Genomic DNA, 22,000 nt, shown 5'->3' on the forward strand with positions numbered 1-22,000 from the left:
TTTAGAAAAACGGAGAGGCAGGAGTTTTTGAGGGTTTGTGGGATTTTTGTGGGTTTTTTGTTTTTTTTTTTTTTTTTTTTATGGACTGGAAAGGGCTGGCAGGGAGACCAGTCAGCAGTGTGCTCTTGAACCCCAAGAAGAAGAAATCCGTGAAATACTGTGAAATCTGTAAGGAGTAAGGGATGTTGCAGATGGAAACAAGTACAGCAGCACTCGGCGCTGATACACAACACTCACTGCCCCTCCTGAGAACCACAGATGCAAGTTTCTTTTTGAAATCTGAGGTAGTTGTCCCTTTAGGGAGAAGAAAGAAGAGAGGAAGAAGCACTTGGGTCTAACACTAGTGATGTCTTAAAGGAGTTCAAGGACTAGAGAGACAGGAGCAGCATGAAATCCAGGAGAAAAATGGAGTAGCCCGGAATAGTTTGGGCTAGAATAGCGTTACTGGTCTAGTGAAAAATTTAGTTTGTGCCTCAGGGCTTTGCTGGGCTGGGGGCTCTGGGAGCAGGAAGTGCAGAAATCTTTTCAGGGGGGCTCCTTACCCTCTGGCTCAGTGGGAAATGGCAGGCAAGAGTATTCAGACAAGGAGATGGCAATCTTCCACTGGGAGAGCTTGCACAAATTTATGTCAGGCTTAAAGCAAGAGATTTGGAAGGGAGCGCAGCTACCCACTGCAAGGACAGGTAAATATATCAGGGATTGTAACCGAAAGCGTTATCCAGTGTAGAACAGATTATAGGCTGAAAGAGAAGGTATTGTTATTCCATTTAAAGTCACAAAGTCCAGGTTATGGCACGAGGAAGAGTCAAGGCTGGTCAACGCTGCTGAGGAGAAAGTGTTAGATCATCGGTAATGCTGGAGTCTCTAAAACTAGTCTCTCACACTGTTTCATCTTTCCTACATAGACATACAGGGCGGACTCACGTCACCAAATTTTAGGCATTGAAAAGCTTGCTGTGTAAATTTAAGTTAGTCACTCACATTCCTCCTGTAGCCCAAAGAGAGAAACAGGGACTTTCGGAGGATGATCCATCACATTATCTCGAGGCAGGCAGCAGAAAGAGTATGATGCCAGCTTCTCCCAACAGACTACGGACGAGGGCCAGATGACTAGCTTCGATTTGTGCTACCAACACTTAGATGCCTAAGATTAAGTGTGATGAATCTTACCTGCAGGATACCACTTCTGCTTGCACGACTAAGTGTCCATACAGACAAGACCTCAAGAGAGTTACGCTTAAAAGACTGAGTGACAAAGATGCTTATCTCTGGACTCGGATTTTAAGTCCTGCCTCTGAGAGGGCACCAGTGCAATTTATCTAGCAGAACCATGTACACACCCTGGACTTGTTAAAATGAGGTGAACCTTTTATGACCTTGGATGGCCATGCCTGTACTGCCATTGTGGTTTGTTCTCTTTTGCACCAGAGACATAACCATGGTTTCTCAGTTTTGCTCCGGCCCTTTGGACAGCCATAGGCATAAACATGAGTTCACTCCCAGGCTCTTGTCCGGAATGAACTAGAGCCTCCCCTCTTAGAGGAGCAGCATGCACAGCTGACATGGACAGCTCACTCCAGACACGCAGACTATGCCAAGTTTGGCTTCCTCAACCTGCAAAAGTCATCCAACACCAACTCCACAGGCCCTGGGCTTTCAAATGCTTCCACGCATTCTTGTGCCATGTAACACACACTCTTGGCATTGGGTTATAAAGACACCAGGTTGCCAGGCCGTGTCCCAGCCTTCTCATTATTTCAGGCACTTTTAACCAGAAAACATAACAAATCAATTAGCCAAAGAAGAAGGATATCTCAGGTCCACAAGGGCACTGCAGGGAGCATGGAAGAGACCAGGCTCCTCACCAGTGCCCAATGCAGTGTGGACATGATCTATTCATTCCAAAAAGTAGTACCATCAAGTAGCCAGTCCATGCCAGCTGGCATGGAGGCCAGCGCTTTCTCTGGTACTATCCGCAGAGGGAGTACAGGCATAACCAAGGTGTCAATCTCAATTGCAAAGATGGCCCACAGGCTTTGCACAGCTGCAAATGTTCTCCTGGAACACAGTCATGCCATGAATTACATGAAACACCTTCACAATAGTGAAAAACACAGAAGAAGAAGCAGTGGCTGCCACCCTGTTAACACTCTCCTCAAACAGGTTAATGAGGGGTGATGTCCCTATGAACTTTTGTTCTTAACCTCTTTTCTATAAGTCAACAAGTGGATTAATCTTTCAGGTAAAATCGTGAATTGGGAGCTCTATGCATTTATAATCCCTAAGATCATCGTTGGATTTTTATAGTCAAGGTCATAAGGCTTCTACCTTGCAAAGTCTGTTCTGTGGTTGTTCAGGGAGATTTATCTTACTTCTTTGCATCATATTTTTTTCCCCATTCAAAAAAGGAACATACCGAAAAGTCACATTCCCATCAGTTTAACAAGGGGACAATCATTTTGAAGAGACTCTCCAGACTACAGCTGCTGCTGCAGCACCTGCATGAGGGCCATGTGGAATTCAAGTTTAGGATATTGCTTCTTGGCTCATCTCCCTTCAAAAAGCTCTTTACTCTGTAAAAGAGCGGGTCCAGAGGAGGGTCACGAAGATGATCCGAGGGCTGGAGCACCTCTGCTATGGAGACAGGCTGAGAGAGTTGGGGCTGTTCAGCCTGGAGAAGAGAAGGCTCCGGGGTGATCTTATAGCAGCCTTCCAGTACTTAAAGGGGGCCTACAGGAAAGCTGGAGAGGGACTTTTTACAAGGGCATGTAGTGATAGGACAAGGGGCAATGGATTTAAACTGAAAGAGGAGAGATTTAGATTAGATATAAAGAGGAAATTCTTCATTGCGAGAGTGGTGAGGCACTAGAACAGATTGCCCGGAGAAGTCGTGGATGCCCCATCCCTGGAAGTGTTCAAGGCCAGGTTGGATGAGGCTTTGAGCAACCTGGTGTAGTAGAGGGTGTCCCTGCCCATGGCAGAGGGGTTGGAACTAGATGATCTTTGAGGTCCCTTCCAACCTAACCCATTCTATCATTCTATGATTCCAGGCAGAGTGCTACCAACCTCTCTTATGTCCAAGTCAACCATGGCCAGATGCCCTAGGCCCACCACATCACCATACACTGTACATAGCTGAGTATCCATGTGCCAGGATGTTATGAAATCAAACTCACTGGTCTTGCAGCCTGAGCAGCTCATGAGCTGAGGGCATCCAAAGGTGAGATGTCATTACGCTAAAAACACTGCACCATGGGAGTCCCTTCCCCACACATTCAAAGGGAATATCTCCCTACCTTATTAAAGCCAAAAGGCTTTTCTTATACTGCTGGCAGAGAAGACTCAGAAAGGAATAAAGAAGATAATAGGCTGCCAGAGGCCCAATTTACCCACCCCAAAATTAATGAGTCATTCCAATTAAATTATTTGCCCTAAATTAAAACTTATCACCAAAATCCAATTCTCATTTCATTAAAGAGGACCTCCCTAGTTATCATTTTTTTTTCTCCACAATTTTTTTTAAAGGTAACCTTCATGGAACGGGAAGAAAAAATGTAGTTGTACTCTACTTTTCTGTTTGAGGAGCCTCGAAAGTTCATCTAATAAATGAAGCTGTTCCCAGAAGATTCTGTGGAAGACTGGAGAAATATAAGATCATGCTATCAAATAGACGATGTAAGGGAAATCTGATACATGAAGAAGGAGGGAATTTTAAAAGTAGTGTTGTCCAAGCCTCAGCAGCCTCAGCCTTTTGCTATCAGAACTGAGAAAGCTTGCAATTCCCATTTGCTGATCTCCAAAGGGTCCATCAGCAAAAGTCAAGCAGACAAATGATGGCACTCCAGATGTATCTTTGAGAACTAAATCGATCTCTTGATTGTATTCTCAGACTTTTACATGCCACTAGGACTTCTCAAGCAGGGTTTCGTTCATCCTACCACAGGTCTACCTCCTGACAGCCTGAGATGTGACAGGCAGAGACCCAGTGCTGCCCATGAGAGCACCCATGTGCTCCCGCTCCCTCAGACTGCCCACGCCAACCTTTGCTTCCTTCCCAGGAACAATCTTTCTCCTCTTCTCTGTTGGAGATTAACGCTTTTTAACCTAATATTTGTTTTTTAAAAGACATCTTGAAAAGCTCTGGTTGGGTTTTGAGAAAGTGCTCCCTGCCTGAGTACTCCGTAAAAGGAAGCCATATGTCTAAGTATCTGTTTCTTTTTTGTCTATTTTGTTGCGTGCACATTTGGCAAGTTATTTTTTCCCCCGAACTATCACATCTCAGGCTTTATTAAACCAAGCTGCTATTCTGTTATTTCAGAGGGTTTTTTCCCAAGCAACCGACTACTGACATTTTAGCAGTTATACAGGAAACGTGATATTAAGTCATTATTTTCTCAGAATTTTTCTTCTCTTTCTGGTGAGTAAGGAGCTGCTACCGGGGTAGCAATTCCAATGTTTCTAAAGAGAAAAAGAAGAGCTGGAGCTCTGAAAAAAAGCCATCAAAATCCAAACCCTGAAAACCTATTACTTAATACAATTTATCTTTTGTTGTTTTTGTGGAAAGCAGCTGGAGGCTTATCCTACAGGGCAGAGAACGCATATACACCAAGACAGACTACGCATCTGCTCCAGGAGTCATGAGGGCCAGCAACTGGATAGAGATAAATGGTAGGAGCACACGGTTACCGCAGGTCAGCTGGGGTCAATACGCACCACGGAGACACAAGGATGTGGTAGGAAAGCACAGCACAGAGATCATGCCTACCTGTCTTTTCCCACTCTTCACAGCCTCAAGTCACTTTTAAAAGGACAGTCTCGTTTTAGAAATACTATCGCCTTGTTCCCCTTCCCAAAATGCCCATCTCTTTCTTTCTGCGCTTAATTCACATTAAATAGTAAAATGGAAAGCTTTGAAAGTAGGAAATAAATTTGTTTCTTTCTATAAGCCTTGATGTTGTTTTTGAACTGTTGGCTCCATTTAGGTTTATTTTGAAATCTGTTTCTAGCCAATTCCAATTTCAGATGAAATCTTGGCTCAAAATGAAGCAAAATTCCCTTTAATTTCAGTGGAATCAAGATTTTGATCCAGGTTCTCATCCACTAACACGCAGCTACCATGAGTGTAGACAGTAACACAGCGGCCAAAAACGCAGAACATGAGCTGGTGGACCCCAGGAATCTGGAATGTCATCCCATATGGAGTTTTGAGCATGGCAGATTTGCCGTACCGACTCCACTGGCACCAGTACAATAAGAAAAACAGGCAAAAGGAACACATTGTTCCACAAACACTGGAATTAGCAACGTCTGGTTTACCACAGCTACGTGTCCTAGGTCCTGATGCCTCATCCCTCGGACAACCTTCAAAGCTCTTGACCAGTTTTAGTCAAGGTGGCTCCCACCAGCTGGCATGCACGTGGCTCCAAACCAACGTGCAACCATACAGCCTTTTATGTGTCCCATTGGCAAGGGATGCAGGAGGAGACTGGGGTGCACTAACAAGAAACTGAGGGGCAGGAGCTCTTGTTGGGGCAAGACCACGGCAGGTATGAGAGGTGCTGGAGTCAGCCGAGCAGAGGACTGCCAAGGAGAAGGACAGACAAACAGCATAACCATACAAATAAACACCTCCACACTTTGTTTCCTTATGAAGCTGAGCTACTCTCAGTATCTCTAGGGTTTGGACATAATAAAAGCTCAACTGAGTGAACCACAAATGTGGCTAACCTCAACCTGGCACTATTGCTTTCAAATGAAAGGAAGAAAATAAAATGGACAGTAAAGCTATGGAAAACGTTGATCTGAGACAGAGAAATGTGGAGCATGATTAACCTTAGCTTTCATCTGTGTTGAAAGTAAAAAGGCAAGCTGATCCTAAAGTTTCCAGTGGAGACTAGCTATATATCTCTTCTCATTATTTTGGGTTAGAAATCGAAAGTTCCAGATCAGATCTTTTTGAGAATTTTTTTAACACACATTTTTGTTCAGTTTCAAGCTACTAAGCAGTTACAGGCCTGCAACGTACAAGGAATAAGATATTTATTCCCGGTTATATTAGCACTTTTTCTCTGCAAAAAGATCTCAAGAAGATGTGGCAAAAAAATTGCTCCCTCTCTTACCCTGATGGCAAGACACTGGCCATCAGGGAGGGAGCCAGCAATGGGAATCTGTGACTTAGGATGTCCAAGGGGCTGTATCCTGTTGTGGGCAAATTGGGTCAAATTTCAAGGCTCACAACAGGTCCAGGCCAGCCTGTTTTGCTACCAAGATCATTACCTTTTCAGCAGTAGGAGCAGAAACACACTTGGATTTACAATTAATGGTTATTTGCCCTTTCTGGAGGGTTAGCAGACTTGGTAGCGGGACCAGGTTCTTGCTAGTTTTGGAGTTGAGAGCAAAATATTGTCCCTACTCCACTGTCTCACAGTCCAGGCTAAGGCTTGGGACAGTAGACTGAGACAATCAGACAAACAGAGGAAAAACAAGGCAAAATCTTTCACAGCACTGGTCTGAATCTAGAATCAGCTGATCAAACAAAATCGCAAAAAATCAGCGGATACTGCTCTAAAGAGACCACTCAAGCTAAGCTGATTTATATCACTAAGGAGCTGGATTATCCTATCAAGATCCTTCCTCCCTGCCATAGGAAAGCATTCCATGTATTTTATGCAATACTTCTCTCTCCAAAATGAGTAAGCATTTTTTGAAGTATTCTGTTTTTGTCTTTGCCTGCACCTGCAAAGCAAGCACCAAAATATTTCCAGAAAAACCTCCTGATTTATGCACTAAGAAGTGCTATGATCCAACCTACATAACAGAGGCAAACTCTACGCTGCATGGTAACACTCCAGCCATGCCTGGAGATAGGAAAACAGAAGTTAAGAGGCATCAGGACACTATGGGGAGGCCATAAAAATATTAGATGGAGAGCAGCAGGAAGTTTCTTGGTAACCTATGAAACACCAGGTGCAGTTTCCTACAATTTATGAGTTTGGGCAAAACAAACCAGCACAGAAAACCTATAAAGATTGCCACCGATACTACTATGTGCCTGAAGTTCTGGAATTATTTTGCCGGTAGCAAATTATGGTCCATGGTAACAGCAGAAGGGAGGCAGCAAGATCTACCGTGCTTCAGTTCCCCAAGATGATTCCCTGCTCTCTCAGCTTATTTTCCTCATCAAACTGATCCGCTGTCACTTCCTTCTCAGCACACTGGTCCTGTCTCTCCCAGTCCCTGTAGTAATCTGAATTTATCTCCTCCCTCCAATCTTTTCTTCTTCTCCCCCACTGCTCCCAGTAAAATGATCTTTTTTCTTCCTCCCAGAAAATTCATACTCCCATGTTATCTCATTATTCTTTGCAACAGCATGCCAAATTCGCTGTCATTTTCCCACTGGGGCTATGTCCTGAAAAAGACAAAGTGGTCTGTGCTCATTCTTACCTACTGCAGGCTCCCTGGAATTGAAACGCTACAGTGTTAGCGCTCAGAAAGATCCCTCCGAATTCTGGGCTCTGCGCCCACAAAGCAGGGAAGCAAACATCTCTCGGAGAATGGCATTCTGACTCCAAGATCCTTATTGTCTAGCTAGCAAAGGAAAAATAGCTTCAGGTCTCTTCAAACCGCTCTGCTCCCAGCGCCAGCCGAAGGGGTGGGAAGGCCAGACACGCCAGGTGAAGACAGGCTCCCACCATGGCTCTGCTGAGCCCAAAACCAGCCCAACTCTGGTCTCCCAGCGACTTGCTGCAAGCACTGACAACCACCAACCCTGTCTTCTGGCAAGGGATAAACTCCAGCGGAGAATGACAGAAAAGAGTCTGGAAAGACTAAATAAAAGGATGCGTGGCACCATACGGACTGCTCACCCCGGATCCCCCTCTACAGTCAGTGAAGGGAAGCTGACATTTTCCACTGGTCAATTAGTCTGATGAATTTTGGATGGCTACTTTAGGATGAGCTGGACTATGTCTAAGAGGAGCCTGCGTCTCCTCACTAGTGACAAAGGGAGTCCAAGGTGACCCACTCCACTGATAACACCTATGTTTGGTCAGACGAACCCCACTCTGGCTCATGGGCTCAGGTCTGAGGCTGGTGACCAGCAGAAGTTACCTCGACCTGGTATTTGACTTGAGGCTCCTATAAAATCCGTTTGTGCTCCTTGCTCCAGTTCTGCTCAGAGACCCCTCTCACCATCCCAAAGTCTAAAGCATAATCCTTCCCTATCGCTATCCTCAGCAATGAAGACAAGGGCTGAGCGGCTGGTGGACACCACCTCCCTGCCCAGCCCTCGAGCCAGCTCCCACCAAGGGGCTCGCTGGCAGGGCAATGCTTACACGGGGCAAAGCTGGCCGCCTTTTGCTGCCTTTCTGGGTACAGGATTTCTCTCTACAGTGCTCTACCAGTTACCCGCAGAAAGTCCTTTAATTTCTGGGAAGTAGGCAGAGAGGGGACACAGCTAATGTACTGCACAGAGCTCATGATAAATTTTCTATGGTTTAATCATAGAATCATAGAATGGTTAGAGTTGGAAGGGACCTCAAAGATGATCCAGTTCCAACCCCCCTGCCATGGGCAGGGACACCCTCCACTACACCAGGTTGCCCAAAGCCTCATCCAACCTGGCCTGGAACACTTCCAGGGATGGGGCATCTACAGCTTCTCTGGGTAACCTGTTCCACTGCCTCACCACCCTCAGAGTGAAAAATTTCTTCCTTATATCTAATCGAAATCTCCCCTCTCCCAGCAACAACAAATACATCTTTATACCACTTCGAAACAATGAATGGTCAGTCTGAGTCTTCGCAAGCAAGGACCTCTACAAAGGCAACGCGTAATGCAGAGAGGCTACACCCCGTGGTTCTTTTCACACACTGGTGCCTATTAGTTTGAAAGAAAACTGTAGGATTTGGCCTTTAGCTTCTACATATTCAACTTTGAGTTTGTGATTAGGGCTGGGCAGTAAACAAGAATTCCTCTTTGTGAAAATTTGCTGCTGATGTTTCCAAATTTGTTCTTGTTTTGCCAAAATGACAAAGCCCTTTAGATATTTTTTTTTTCATGAAATAAACATTAAAACAAGGGAGAGCCCACGTCCTTTGAACAGTCAATAACTGAGAATCACAAGAAATGTTGTGAGCCTGCAGGAGCACCGGGCTCTGAGCAAAAACGCGAACGCGAGTTCTCCATACCTCAGCTGAATGCTCCAGCTTTTAGCTAGGCTGTGGCAATACTATACGTTTTCTTCTTCCCAATTTTGACCACAAAAAGCATCTCAGACCTGTAAAGGCTTCCTGATTAACTTTTAATCAAAGTTAAATGCTCTAGTTCCACTGAAAAGTTCTCAACCATCTCCATTCACAATGATGCCTTACTGTAAAGGCTCTTGACAGCAAACAGAGCAACCATCTGCTTGCTCCTAGTTGAAGGAGTTACTCCTTTGGCCTGACTTGGACAGGTCTAAGTCTTCATTGCTGAAACTTTTAAACCCCTTGCCTGCTAACACCTCTGTGCCTTTGTGCCTGTGACCCTGATAAGACAAGTAAGGACTACAGGAATTTCTCTGCTGATATTTAATGCCTGAGAAGGGTCTAAGGATACAAGGTCCTAAAAGAACAAGAATCCAAGGTAACACTGGTAAACACCGGGTTCCCATTACGACTCATTCTCCTGGGACAAGTTAGTCAACATACTGGAACAAAAAATTAAACAGCTCATTTATAAACTCCTAGAGGACAATACTACAATAAAGGAAAAAACAAGTAATGTACTTTTGGCAAGGACATCTCATGTCACCCCAGCCTCATTCCCTCTTTTGGTGAGATATCTGGCACAGCAGATAATGTGGGAGCAGTATGTGTGATGATGTGATATATTTTGACTTCGGAAGGCCCGGCAGTCTCTTGAACAAGCTAAGAGAATATGGTGGATATTAAATCACCATCAGGATGCTTTGAAGAGCTGCAATCAACGTATTGCTCTCTGTCAGGGATGGAGGTTTGAGTGGGTTGCTATCACAGTCCGCCTTTGTGCCCTGATCTCTTCGATACTTTAATTACCTTCATGATGGAACATAAAGAAGGCACCTGACTTTTGTCAATGACACCAAGCTGGGGGCACTTGCAAGTGCTTTGGAGACCAGGATCATAAGTAAACTGAAGAAGTGGTCTCCATGGAGAAACCAACCAGAGGGCATCCAACAACATTGAGCACAACGCACTATGCTCCAGAAAGGGGAAAAAAACAATTAATGCTCAAAATACAGAAGTGGGGAATGAGCTGCAGACTGTGCTGCAGACCAGTAACAGAGGGTCAGAGAGCAGTAGAAACTAAAGAAGTGAAAGCAATGAGGCACTCATAAAAAACAGTAAATCTCATCTTGTTCTGGAGTTAGGTAAGTGAAGCACGATATGGAAAACACATTGGTACTTTTATCTGCATGATTGAATCCTAAACTGGAATTCTTGCTATGGTTTTGGACAGTACACTTAAAGAAACACGTAGACAAATCAAACAGTAGGGAAATACATAAAACATAAGAGTTGGCAAATACGATCTGCAAGGACCATTAAGCTGGACTAGAGAGGTCTAAGACACAGGGGTTAATGGGCTTCTAGCAAACAAAAGAGAGTTTTGAGGAAAAGAAATTATCATGATGTGTCTTAAAAGGACCAGAAATAATTGGCAGCAAAATCAATTTGGATCATACGTTCACAGAAGCTTTCCAAGTCCAAGGAGAGTGAAACAACGACCGTATACTGGGTGTGCAGGCACACGGCGTCTTCAAAAAATACATGTAAGGGGCAGCCACTGTGTAGCTGATCATGTCTCACTGCATGAGGAAGGACCAGACCACCTCTTGTGGGCCCTCCCAGACCTTTTCTCCTTTGATCAGACCAACAGAAGCATCTGGGGCAGTAAACAGAAAGAATACACTGGTAGCCATTACACCCCAATTGAAGCAGCACAAAATGCTCTGAGTGAGGTGGTGGTCCAGAGCAGTCTCTCCCTGCATTCACTCCACTGCAGAGTGGTACCAGCATCTGGTACCAACTGAGCTGCACAGGGACGGCTGCCTCCAGCCCAACCCACCCTGCAAGCAGTGCTGGCCACCTGGGTCAGAAAGACCTAAGAGCTGGCCGCGGTTATACTCATGAATTTTTGGTCGAGAATGCCTACTTGAGCCAGCTTTGAGTTTGAAAAGGAGGACTTACGAAGAGGACTTTTTCTACTTCTAGCTGTCTATCAAGTTGTGACTTCTCTTCTTAACTGTCATTTCATTACCCGCCTCTTAGATCTCATGCAATATGATCCTAGAAGTTGAGAGCAATCCTACCAGAGGACATATACACACTTAAGCCAGAGAGGAAAGGAGCAGATCGAGTAGGCTGTCCATGTAGTGACTGGTGCTGGCTGACAAGACAGAACTGTCTCTTCCCTTGGAAATGGACATAGGCACATGTATTAGAGAGGTGACGTCCTTTCTGTGATATGCTCCTGTAGCTCTGGCCAGCAGAGCTCACCCACGGAAAGCTGATTTTCTCAACGGAGGAAAGTACCTGCCCATAGAATGCAACTCCATTAGCTTGCAGTCATCTAAAAGCAGCGGATCCTTGGGATACACCAAAGCCCATCTATTTCAGCTGGCACTGCGGACATGGAAGCAGTCTTCTCTATTCCTAAGAGCTCCAGCACCGCTCCAGTATCTGCCTACCTATCAATCTCTGATACAGCTATCCTGTTCATTTCTAGGGGTGGCAGGGGTCAGGTTTTCCCAGTGGCAATACAGATGGAGGAGTTGAACTGGGGAAGATTCAGGACGGCACTAACTGAGCGGAACGGGAAGCCTGGGCACGGCCCTAAGGCAGCCCGTTGCTCCAGGGGCAATCGTTCGGGGCAGGATCTTTCACTGATGAATCCAGGCATCACCAGTGTGTGCAATGCTGGTGAAAAGTCTCTTACCCTGTCTCCTTTCAGTTTCTCTGAGCTTGCTCGAAGGGAATCACTGGCCATCATTCCAGAAATCCTCCTGCCAGATTACCACAGAGATCAGTCGACCACCCTGTTATTTAATTTTTCAGGAGCTGGATTTTCTTTTAGTTATTTATTTTTACATTCGGGATGCCCAGAGCTTCACATAGTCGATATTTTGAAATTCATGAACACAAAAACAAGAGAAGTAAATCAACTACATTAACTACATAAAACTAAAAAGCTTAGCAAGACTCAATATCCATCCTCCTTTCATTTGTCCTAGTGGCAGACTATTTTTCAAGCAGATAACTTGCAAATCTGAGAACAATAATAATAATCAATATGAGAAAATGACACTCAGAGAGGAAAGGGATATTTTCTAGCATATACTATTTTCTAACAAATTAGTTTTATTAAAATCATTTAAAATGAATTACTTATTAGTTTTAAACTAACAAAAACATGGTTTAAAATTATGAATCTAACTCTTCCAAATTGTAAAGGATTTTGTAGATTTTGTATTTATATTTTGCTTGTTTTGTTTTTTTTTTTTTTTACCAGATTAAATTTAGTTTTAGAAAAATTGAAGCTATGAGTTTCATCTAATGACAGGATTACAGGACCTGGGGCTTTAAAAGTGAGCACGATATCGCAACGGGTCTTTTGCTAAACCTGTGGCAGGCATTAAACAAAGATTATCCACAGATACCTTGTTTACAGGCATCCAGGGTTTAGGAGAGCCAAAACCTGAATTTTCTCATCCTCAGAAAGGTGGCAGTAGTTCAGAGCTGGACATCCACACATTTAGGTGGAAGCTAAGCTAGAGAAGCACTGTCGCTGCTTAGCCCTGTATGTAACAGGCACAAATAAAATTAATTAGACGTGTGTGTGGCTCTAAAATTCATCCGTACCTATATTTTTCTTGACAGGTGTGCTGGTTTTGGCTGGGATAATTTTCTTCATAGTCACCAGTATGGAGCTGTGTTTTGGATTTGTGCTGAAAATAGTGTAGATACCACAGGGGTGTTTTAGTTACTGCTGAGCAGTGCTCACACGCGGTCAAGGCCTTTGCTGCTTCTCACCCCACCTCACCAGCGAGTAGGCTGGGGTGCACAAGGAGTTGGGAGACAACACAGCTGGGATAGTTGACCCAAAGGGATATTCCATACCATATGACGTCATGCTCAGCATATAAAGCTGGGGGAAGAAGAAGGAAGTGGAGGACGTTGGGAGTGATGGTGTTTGTCTTCCCAAGTAACCGTTAACAAGTGATGGAGCCCTGCTTTCCTGGAGATGGCTGAATGCCTGCCTGTCCATGGGAAGGAGTGAAGGAATTCCTTGTTCTGCTTTGCTTGCACGTGCGGCTTTGGCTTTACCTATTAAACTGGTTTTATCTCAACCCAGGAGTTTTCTTACTTTTACCCTTCTGATCCTCTCCTCCAACCCCCTGTGTGGGGCTTAGCTGCCCACTGGGGTTAAGCCATGACAACAGGCAAATGGAAACTGTGTGCTGTGAGATTCTACCAGCCACAAACCACCGACAGCTGTGCACCGCTGCGGGGAGCAGCGAGGCAGGGTACACCTCCAGGGCTGGCGAGCGCGTTCCACACTGAGCAAACGCTCAGCCAAGGCGGGAGTGCTGCTCTTCACGCTGCTGGAGGAGGACTTCTGCACAAGAAGGCAACCCAGGAGCCTTCCGTCTCACAACGCTCGCATGTAAAGCATCACCTCTGACCACACGCCTTGCAGATAAACACTTGGTCTGCTAGTTAGCCCCCAGCTTGCCACGTAATACCAGCAAGAGGAAGAGTCCCTTCGTGCACGAATTTACATCCAGAGAGATTCAAACACTTGCTGGGGGAAATAAAATCTGCAGCTTTTTGGGTTCCTGGACAAAGCAGGAGAAATAACAAACTCCTGACTGAATGACAATGTAGAAGCTGAACATATCTGTAATACGTATCGAACGCATTCATACATACCTATCTATCTAAGCTGCTCTATAAATATTTTAGATAAATAGGCAGATAGAACAGCGTGAAGATTAAAAGCAAAACAAACCAAAACTGAGTAAACTTGCTCGCTTGGTATTCTGGTCCGGATAGGACGGAACAAATAAACTCCATAATGCCCTTAACCAGTAATCAGTGAACTCCTTAACGTGTTTGCTCTCTGCTATGCCATGAACACAGGCAGACAGCTAGGACAATGCTGGTTCAGACTGCCAACTTGCCAGTTCCCTGTAACACACCCAGGAGGAGGGTAGCTAAAAAAGGAGAGGGCAGCATAAAGTATGCAGCAGCGACCTCAGGTACCAGGTTTCGCACATGCAGCCTGCAAACCAATGACCCAGCACGGGAAAATTAATTCCCCAGAATGGCAAAGAGTTGACAACAGAAGGCCAAAACCCACAGTACAGTAGCTTGTTGACACAAGAAAAAAGAAAAGAAATCTGAGGAAGGAGGTGGTGAAGAAACCAGGGAGCTGTCTGGGAAGAGATGAGGCAAGCACGACGTTCTGATGAGCATCGCTACAAACAAATGCTGTCCCCTCAGCGCCGGAAGAACCAGAGCTAGGAGCCAGGTTTGCATCATACTAGAAAACGTCTTGGCATTGTTGGTGCCCCCTGCTCTGCCGTCGCTTTTGAAAGGACAGGCTGACAGCAGAGTAAAGCCGTGCCGCGCCACAGTGGAAGGGGACGGTCCCAGAGAAGTTGTAGATCCCCCATCCCTGGAAGTGTTCAAGGCCAGGTTGGATGAGGCTTTGGGCAACCTGGTGTAGTGGAGGGTGCCCCTGCCCATGGCAGGGGGGTTGGAACTAGATGATCTTTGAGGTCCCTTCCAACCCAAACCATTCTATGATTCTATGATTCCTGCTGGCTTCTGTTGTAAACGTAAGGGATACACAGGCCACTGATCGTGGGGTTTCTCTAAGAAAGGTACGGATCCCTCCACCCACTCTGTCTTTTGCTGTTTTGTTTTCTTCTCAGGCACGTTGCTTACCTTGCACGATCAAGTAGACCTGGGAAGTCCTGGGGTGATGCTGTGTCTGCACTGAACACGTATAGGAGCCCTCATCATAGACATCCACTTTCTGGATCCGCAGGCTGTATTCCAGGGGATTTCTCTTCTCCAGCTCTACTCGAGGGTCCAGGGACCACTTGTCCTCTCCAGCAAAAATGATGCCGGAACGGTTTAACCAGGCCACCTTGGAGCTTCTGTCTTCTACATAACACCTGCAGAGGATGAGAAAGGTAAGTGGGAGTTTAACAAACCTCTCCATCATCTCCATTTTGTCTCTTCCCTTTACTACTTTGCTCAGAAATTCCATAGCATACTCCTGCCTTGCCAGTGAACCCCAGCGTCTCCTCACCATTGCTGCCCTATGGCCACATATTTCATGATTTTTCAAAGGGTTTCAGGAATCTTTGGTTCATGAAACCATGGGATTTGGGGTGGCCATGCCTCCTGTTCTCTCTTCTTTTTGTCTGTGCCCTACACCTGCACCAAAAATGACTTTGGAAGACCACAAGAGATCCTGATCACCAAACGCCTTCTAACCCTGCGAATGGGAAAGGTCAGAAGGAGTTCTTCCCATGCTTCTCCCTCACCTTCAAAAGTTAAGTATACAAAACAGTTGCATTCCCAGCCCCCTGCCAGCCTGGAGAGCAAAGGTTCAGGGCTCCAGCTTTGTCAGCTCAGGGCACAGCTGCTCCATCCCTTGGTTTCAGCAGCAGAAGGGGAGGGAGCTATAGTATATCTCCCCTCTCCACCCCTCTGACAAAACATGGCTTTGTGGAAAGAGGGATTCACTCCTCAAACACCACCCTCCTAAAACACACACACACATTCTTGCTGATGCATCTCTGCTTGTGCAGGCAAGTGTGGATTTTCAGCTGAAAAAGAGAAGCTGTGGGGATGTCAGTGCCATCCCTGGGACACACGCAGCATGTCCTGCGACCATCCCAGGTGAGAAGGGGGAGATGGAATGCAGAGGACCAGCAGCAGGATCAGTGACTGCCATAGCCCCAGTTGCCAACCACTGCAAGGCAGAGGACAGACTAATCCTGCTGCAACTGCACGACAAGTATTTTGCTTCTCAACAGGGAGAGGAGAAGGTGCTGTGAAGACAAATGTGTTTTTGGCCAAGGCACCTGCCCTGTACCCTTCCTGCCTGCAGAAGGTGGCTTGAACAGAGGAGATGAGAAGGTGCCAATGAGGAGGCACATCCTGCTCGCTCTCAGCTGTGTCTCGTTCAAGAGGTCCAGGGCTGAAGAAGACATGGGGACATAACTCCTCTTTCCCTGGCAGCCGTACCCAGCAGGGCCAGGCTCAGACAGGCTGAAAGGTTTGCCCTGCAGCAGCTCACATCATGGTTACTCTGCGGATGAAGGGAGAAGCTCAGTCTCCAGAGCTGTTGCTCCTTCACCTCTCGGAGCTCTGCCCACAGCCTCTTGGCATCCAAACAACCCAGCACCCCTCCCCACCGCCACTCACACATGTGTTGTATTTGAAAGAGAAAAGAGAGAGGACAAAGATTATTGCTTCAAGATAAGACAAATATTTGACAGTAGGCTTTCATACAGCCTCTTAGCAGGGGTCAGACATTTTCCAAGTTCCTCTATGTGAACGCATTTCATTCATGCTGGGCCGCAGCTGCCGTCCCTCGTGACGTGACCCTACCATTATGGCTGGCACCTCTCGCCCCCTCCCTTTTGGCACGTGCATGGATGCTCTCTGAGTTGTTCTGGGGTTACTTGTGGGCAGTAGGGAAGCCAGGCAGTGTGGGCATCCATGAGAGGCACGCCGTGCTGCTGGCCCAGCTGCAAGCGGCTCTGTCTAATCCCACAAACGTTTGCTTTAGAGAGCAGCCCAACAGACGCCATCCAACCACGGGAGGGGAGCGAGGGTTTGCCCCCAGGCCAGAGCCCACCCTCTGGCCAGGCAGGCATTTGCCCTGAGGTGAGCTCTCAGCTCTGATCTGCGTGGTTTTTAAAAAGCTGCTCTTCATAAAAGAATGGAAGGGGCATGGGAATCCCTGAGCAGTCACTTACACAGAATCACAGAACGGTTCAGGTTGGAAGGGACCTCAAAGATCATCTAGTTCCAACCCCCCTGCCATGGGCAGGGACACCCTCCACTACACCAGGTTGCTCAAAGCCTCATCCAACCTGGCCTTCAACACTTCCAGGGATGGGGCATCCACAGCTTCTCTGGGCAACTTGTTTCAGTGCTTCACCATCTTCAGAGTGCAAAATTTCTTCCTTACATCTAATCGAAATCTCCCCTCTTTCAGTTTAAAGCCATTGCCCCTTGTCTTATCACTACACATCCTTGTGAAAAATCCCTCCCCAGCTTTCCTGTAGGCCCCTTCGGATACTGGAAGGCTGCAATAAGATCACCCCAGAGCCTTCTGTTCTCCAGGCTCCGAGCACGGGCTTGCTTCCATTCATTGCGTTCCTTCAAGCTACTGCCTTCTGCCTGGTGGGGGAGGATACAGAATCCCCTCTGTTGTGGGGTGGTTTTTTTTTTTTTGTGGCTCTTCTTGTTTCTGTCTCAGGGAGGGCAGAGCATGACACCACCAGTCTCTCTCTTTCTCAGACTCCCTGGTTCTCCTTAATCCTTCCAATTCCTCCAGATTGTCCACCTGGTCACACCTCACACAGTTGTTTCCACCACTGTCATCCCTCACCAGGGAAAGGCTCAGGCCAGCACCTCTGCGACATGGCAGTCCAGTTGGCCACCCTGGGCTGTAATCACCAGTGACAGGAGCTGGAAGAAAGGATCTGGGAAGGGTACTGTGCCCCAGGGCTCGGAGCAGTGGCCCTGTAGGGACACCCAGGCTGCCTCCAGAGCCGGCTGCTGTGGGGCCACCAGCCTTCTTGCATGCACACTTCTGTGTAGAGTTGTAACGGCACCAAGAATTGGGGGTTAGGTGTTTTCAAAGGCGTTCAAAGCCCCTCTCTGCACCTTTTGGATTTGTGAACATCCCGAGAGGAATGGTGGTGAGAAGCTAAGCACATTAACAACTGAAGCTGAAGACATTGGGAGCTGAAGTTTCTTAGTCACTTCCGAAAATCTCCCGGCGAACCTATCAGCACTGCTGGACACCAGCAGATCCAGAGCACTGCACCAGCCCCTCCGGGCTGCTTTACAGACCTACACCACGGTGCTACATGATACAGAGAAGCATCCCGAGGCTCTGTACTGCACCAAGTCATTACAAGCCTCTGCTTGGAGGTAGCAAAGATGCCCCGGAGATGCCCCTCAGGTCAGTAACAGCTCAGCGGTGCAGTCAGAGCAAAGCCCTGTCCTCTCACTCCCAAGGGGACACTCACCCAGAGACCCTACATCCTCTCTGCTGAAGAGAAAATGTGTCATAACCTGTCCTACATCCACCGAGGTCAGCCCTAGGACCGTGGTCAGGAGCTACAGTCAGACAACCTTGCAAGTGCCTCTGAAATAAGTTGGCAGGTGCTACCAAAATAAAGTAAGGAGGAGAGAGAAGGAGAGGGAAAGGAGGAAAATGGGAACAGTAAGTGAAATGGATTTGAGCTGCTCTGTTCAGCCTACCTATTCCTCTCAAACTGTCACGGAAAATCAACGTACGAATGTGGAAATTCCAAGTCCTGACACGCTCCGAACACGCGTCCACGTGCATGATGCATCTCAGTGTGTCCGTCTGCACACACGCACCCTCTTAGTCTGCCAGAGATGCCACCCAGCTGTATGGATCCCGCTTTAATAAGGATTTACGGTGATGATTTTCACAGCGTAATAAGTGCTAATTCAATACTAATAGAATATTAAATGGCATGTTAACTGACATTTTAACGGCAATGCAATAGGAGCATGGCATCAGCAAAATATCAAATTACTCTTATCGTTTGCTAATAATCAATAATCGAGTTCACAGAGACAGTCAAAAGCTTTTCATTAGGCTTATTGAAAGCATTACCACCAGTGTCAGTGAACGCTAATAAATGATTTGTGATCCATCCATTTTGCTTTTCCTTATCGTTTCGGGTTTAATTTCTTGACATCTGCTGATGCAGCTAATGAGAGGACCAGCTAGTGGTGATGGTCATGCCTTGCCTGATCACTGCAGGGACTCAGGAACTATTGATCTCAGCACCAGTCCAAACCACAGACACAGAAGGACCAAAAACCTTGCTGCCATGCCCTTTAAGCCCTCCTCACCCTCTCATAAACAAACAGCAAAGTTTCACATCCGAAGATTTTCAGTAACGGCATCATTTTTAGCTGTTACGGATGTGCTTCCAGTTCTAACACACTGGCTAATGACCACGTAACAACCAGCCAGGGAAGGCTGGCCTACAAGAAAGTTGGAAAGGGACTTTTTACAAGGGCATGTAGCGATAGGACAAGGAGCAATGGCTTTAAACTGAAAGAAGTAGATTTAGATTAGATCTAAGGAAGAAATTTTTTACAATGAGGGTGGTGAAATGCTGGAACAGGTTGCCCAGAGAAGTTGTAAATGTCCCATCCCTGGAAGTGTTCACGGCCAGGTTGGATGAGGCTTTGAGCAACCTGATCTAGTGGAAGGTGTCCCAGCCCTTGGCAGAGGGGTTGGAATCAGATGATCTTTAAGATCCCTTCCAACCTAAACCATTCTGTGATTCTATGATTCTATGATGGCTGGAACCTGGATGTGGAGACAGGAACCTGGGCCATCCTCAGCTTTGCTTTCCCCACATGCAAATGGAGATAAGAGAGCTGAGCTGTGCTGCAGGAGGGAGGGCAAGGGGTGACTCTTTCACTGTCGGAGAATGTTTTGAGACCTTCAGTAGGAACCACTGCCTCGAACGGCAGGGAGGGCTGCCCACCACTATTCCTGGTCCCTGGATCTCGAGCCGGGAGGGGACGTCTGGCAGTTTGCAGGCAAAGGGAGGGCAGAAGCCAGGAGAGGACGCTGCTGCTCATCCTCTCTCCTCCCACGCCTTACATGCAGCCTTGGGCCAAAGCAGCGCTCCTGCAATCCTGCTTTCGTAGGCTCCGAGGTAAACTCCATCTGGGTAGGAGAGATGTCTTTTTTTTTCCCCCTTCTTGAAAACATTTGGGCTTATACCTATTGGTAGGTGGGAAAGAGAGCAAAGAAAAGGAGAGGGAGGCTCAGGCACCCGCATCTCTTCTCCCAGCAAACACCAAGGCTGGAAGTCTCACCGCCCACTCTTCCTCACTCCTGTCTTGGTGCTTGACTCCTAACCCCAGTGACTCCCGCTCCTCCTCCCGCCGAGGCGCCGCCGCGCCGTGCATTAATTTCCCAGCGTGTTGCTATAACACTTGTCGCAGTTGATGTTGTGCCTGTCACTCCAGTGGCTCTCGCCCCTGAGCTTTCCGCCCTCCCTTCTCTCCGGCGAACAGACGGGCACACTGCGGAGAGGCGGCATCTAGTCGGAAAGCCTGAGTGTGGGCTCTCCAGACTGGATGTGCCACTGCCAGGGTGGGGGCTGAACGGAGAGAGGAGGAGGAGGAGGAAGAGGGTGCCTGAGAACTGAGGGTTTACCAGAGTGCTGCCCATTCTGCCTCAGAGAAAGCAGCTCAGCAGCTACATCCTTGGGCTATGGAGATGGAATGGGGGATTTTATTGCCTTCAAGGGTGGTGGGGGGTCTCTTCGGGATAACATCAACACTGTTTGGAAGAGGTGGATGATATTCAGAGCCTACAGTGATGAAGAGGCAGGAAGGAAGCCCTGTAGGACCTGGTGAAGCTGCTGTTTAAATGATTACTTTCACATGGTGGGGACTTTACAGCATTATCAATGATGTATTGGGTCGCCTTGAACCCAAGATAATTGTTTGGGGTTTTTTTATTGTTGTAATTCCAAATAAATAAATTTTTTTACAGTCCCACAGTTCTCTGCCAGAGCCCTGCTAGTGAGAAGAGGTGAGCTGCTATGATGAATGAAATACGGCATGCTGCTTCGCCAGCAAGCCACAGGTCTTCCCTCTTTTGGGGGAAAAAGAAATAAATAGCGTGGTTCCGGACTGTGTTTTCTGCCCTCTTTCTCCAAAGTATGTTGTGGTGACAGCTTTGTGTCATAATTCCCCCACTCCTCTTTAATCACCTTTTCTCCATTAACCCTTTGATAGTCTTCTGTAAGACAGTCTGTGCAGCAGGCTGCAGAGTTTTGGTGGCAATTAAGCACCTGAAACCCATCCCACTGCACTCGCCGAGGGATACGACCCCCTTTTGCCAGCGGGCGTCACAACCCACCCTGGATCAGCTCTCCTGCCTTCCCCTCGGCTTTGTGATGAGCCTTCTCTAATCTTCTCGCTTCACACGTAGGATCCAGCTAACAACTTCCCTCGCTGCCCTCTACCCCCCCGGCAGCAAAACGGCAAGAGGGGAAAGAGAGGGATCAAACACTGCTCGTTCGGCACAAAGCAACATTGGCTCCCAGCTGCCGGCTCGGAACACGCAAGACAAATTCTCCGTCGTGTTGCAAAGCGTGATCCTGGAAAGCTAATGCGGTGGTTAAACATGATGCCACTCGCAACCTGATGAGGAAAGCTCAAGAGCAAACCACGTTGGTGCTGTCTCGTCGTGCCTTCGCATGATCTTCAGCCCTTCCCTGCCTGGCATCTCCCTTATGAGGAAAGGCTGAGGGAGCTGGGTCTCTTTAGCTCGGAGAAGAGGAGGCTGAGGGGGGACCTCATTAATGTTTATAAATATGGAAAGGGTGACTGTCATGAGGGTGGAGCCAGGCTCTTCTCACTGGCATCCAATGATAGGACAAGGGGAAATGGATATAAACAGGAACATAGGAGGTTCTGCTTGAACATGAGGAAGAACTTCTTCCCAATAAGGGGAACAGAACACTGGAACAGGCTGCCCAGAGAGGTTGTGGAGTCTCCTTCTCTGGAGATGTTCCAAACCTGCCTGGATGCGTTCTTGTGTGATCTGATCTAGGTGGTCCTGCTCCGGCAGGAGGATTGGACTAGATGATCCTTTGAGGTCCCTTCCAATCCATAACATTCTGTGATTCTGTGACTCCAGCACAGTCATG

At 47.1% G+C, this 22,000-nt stretch overlaps 1 protein-coding gene across 1 annotated transcript in view; it reads right to left on the minus strand.

The window, feature by feature from the left end:
* Nucleotides 1–22,000, minus strand: part of LSAMP (limbic system associated membrane protein) — a 326,923-nt gene that overhangs the window by 156,800 nt on the left and 148,123 nt on the right. Inside the window, exon 2 of the mRNA XM_086615048.1 lies at nt 14,973–15,205. Within this exon, the coding sequence (XP_086471174.1) occupies nt 14,973–15,205 (233 nt within the window). The remainder of the gene's footprint in view (nt 1–14,972; nt 15,206–22,000) is intronic.

This window comes from Tauraco erythrolophus, chromosome 1 (assembly GCF_009769465.1).
Source record: "Tauraco erythrolophus isolate bTauEry1 chromosome 1, bTauEry1.pri, whole genome shotgun sequence".
NCBI classification, from domain to species: domain Eukaryota; kingdom Metazoa; phylum Chordata; class Aves; order Musophagiformes; family Musophagidae; genus Tauraco; species Tauraco erythrolophus.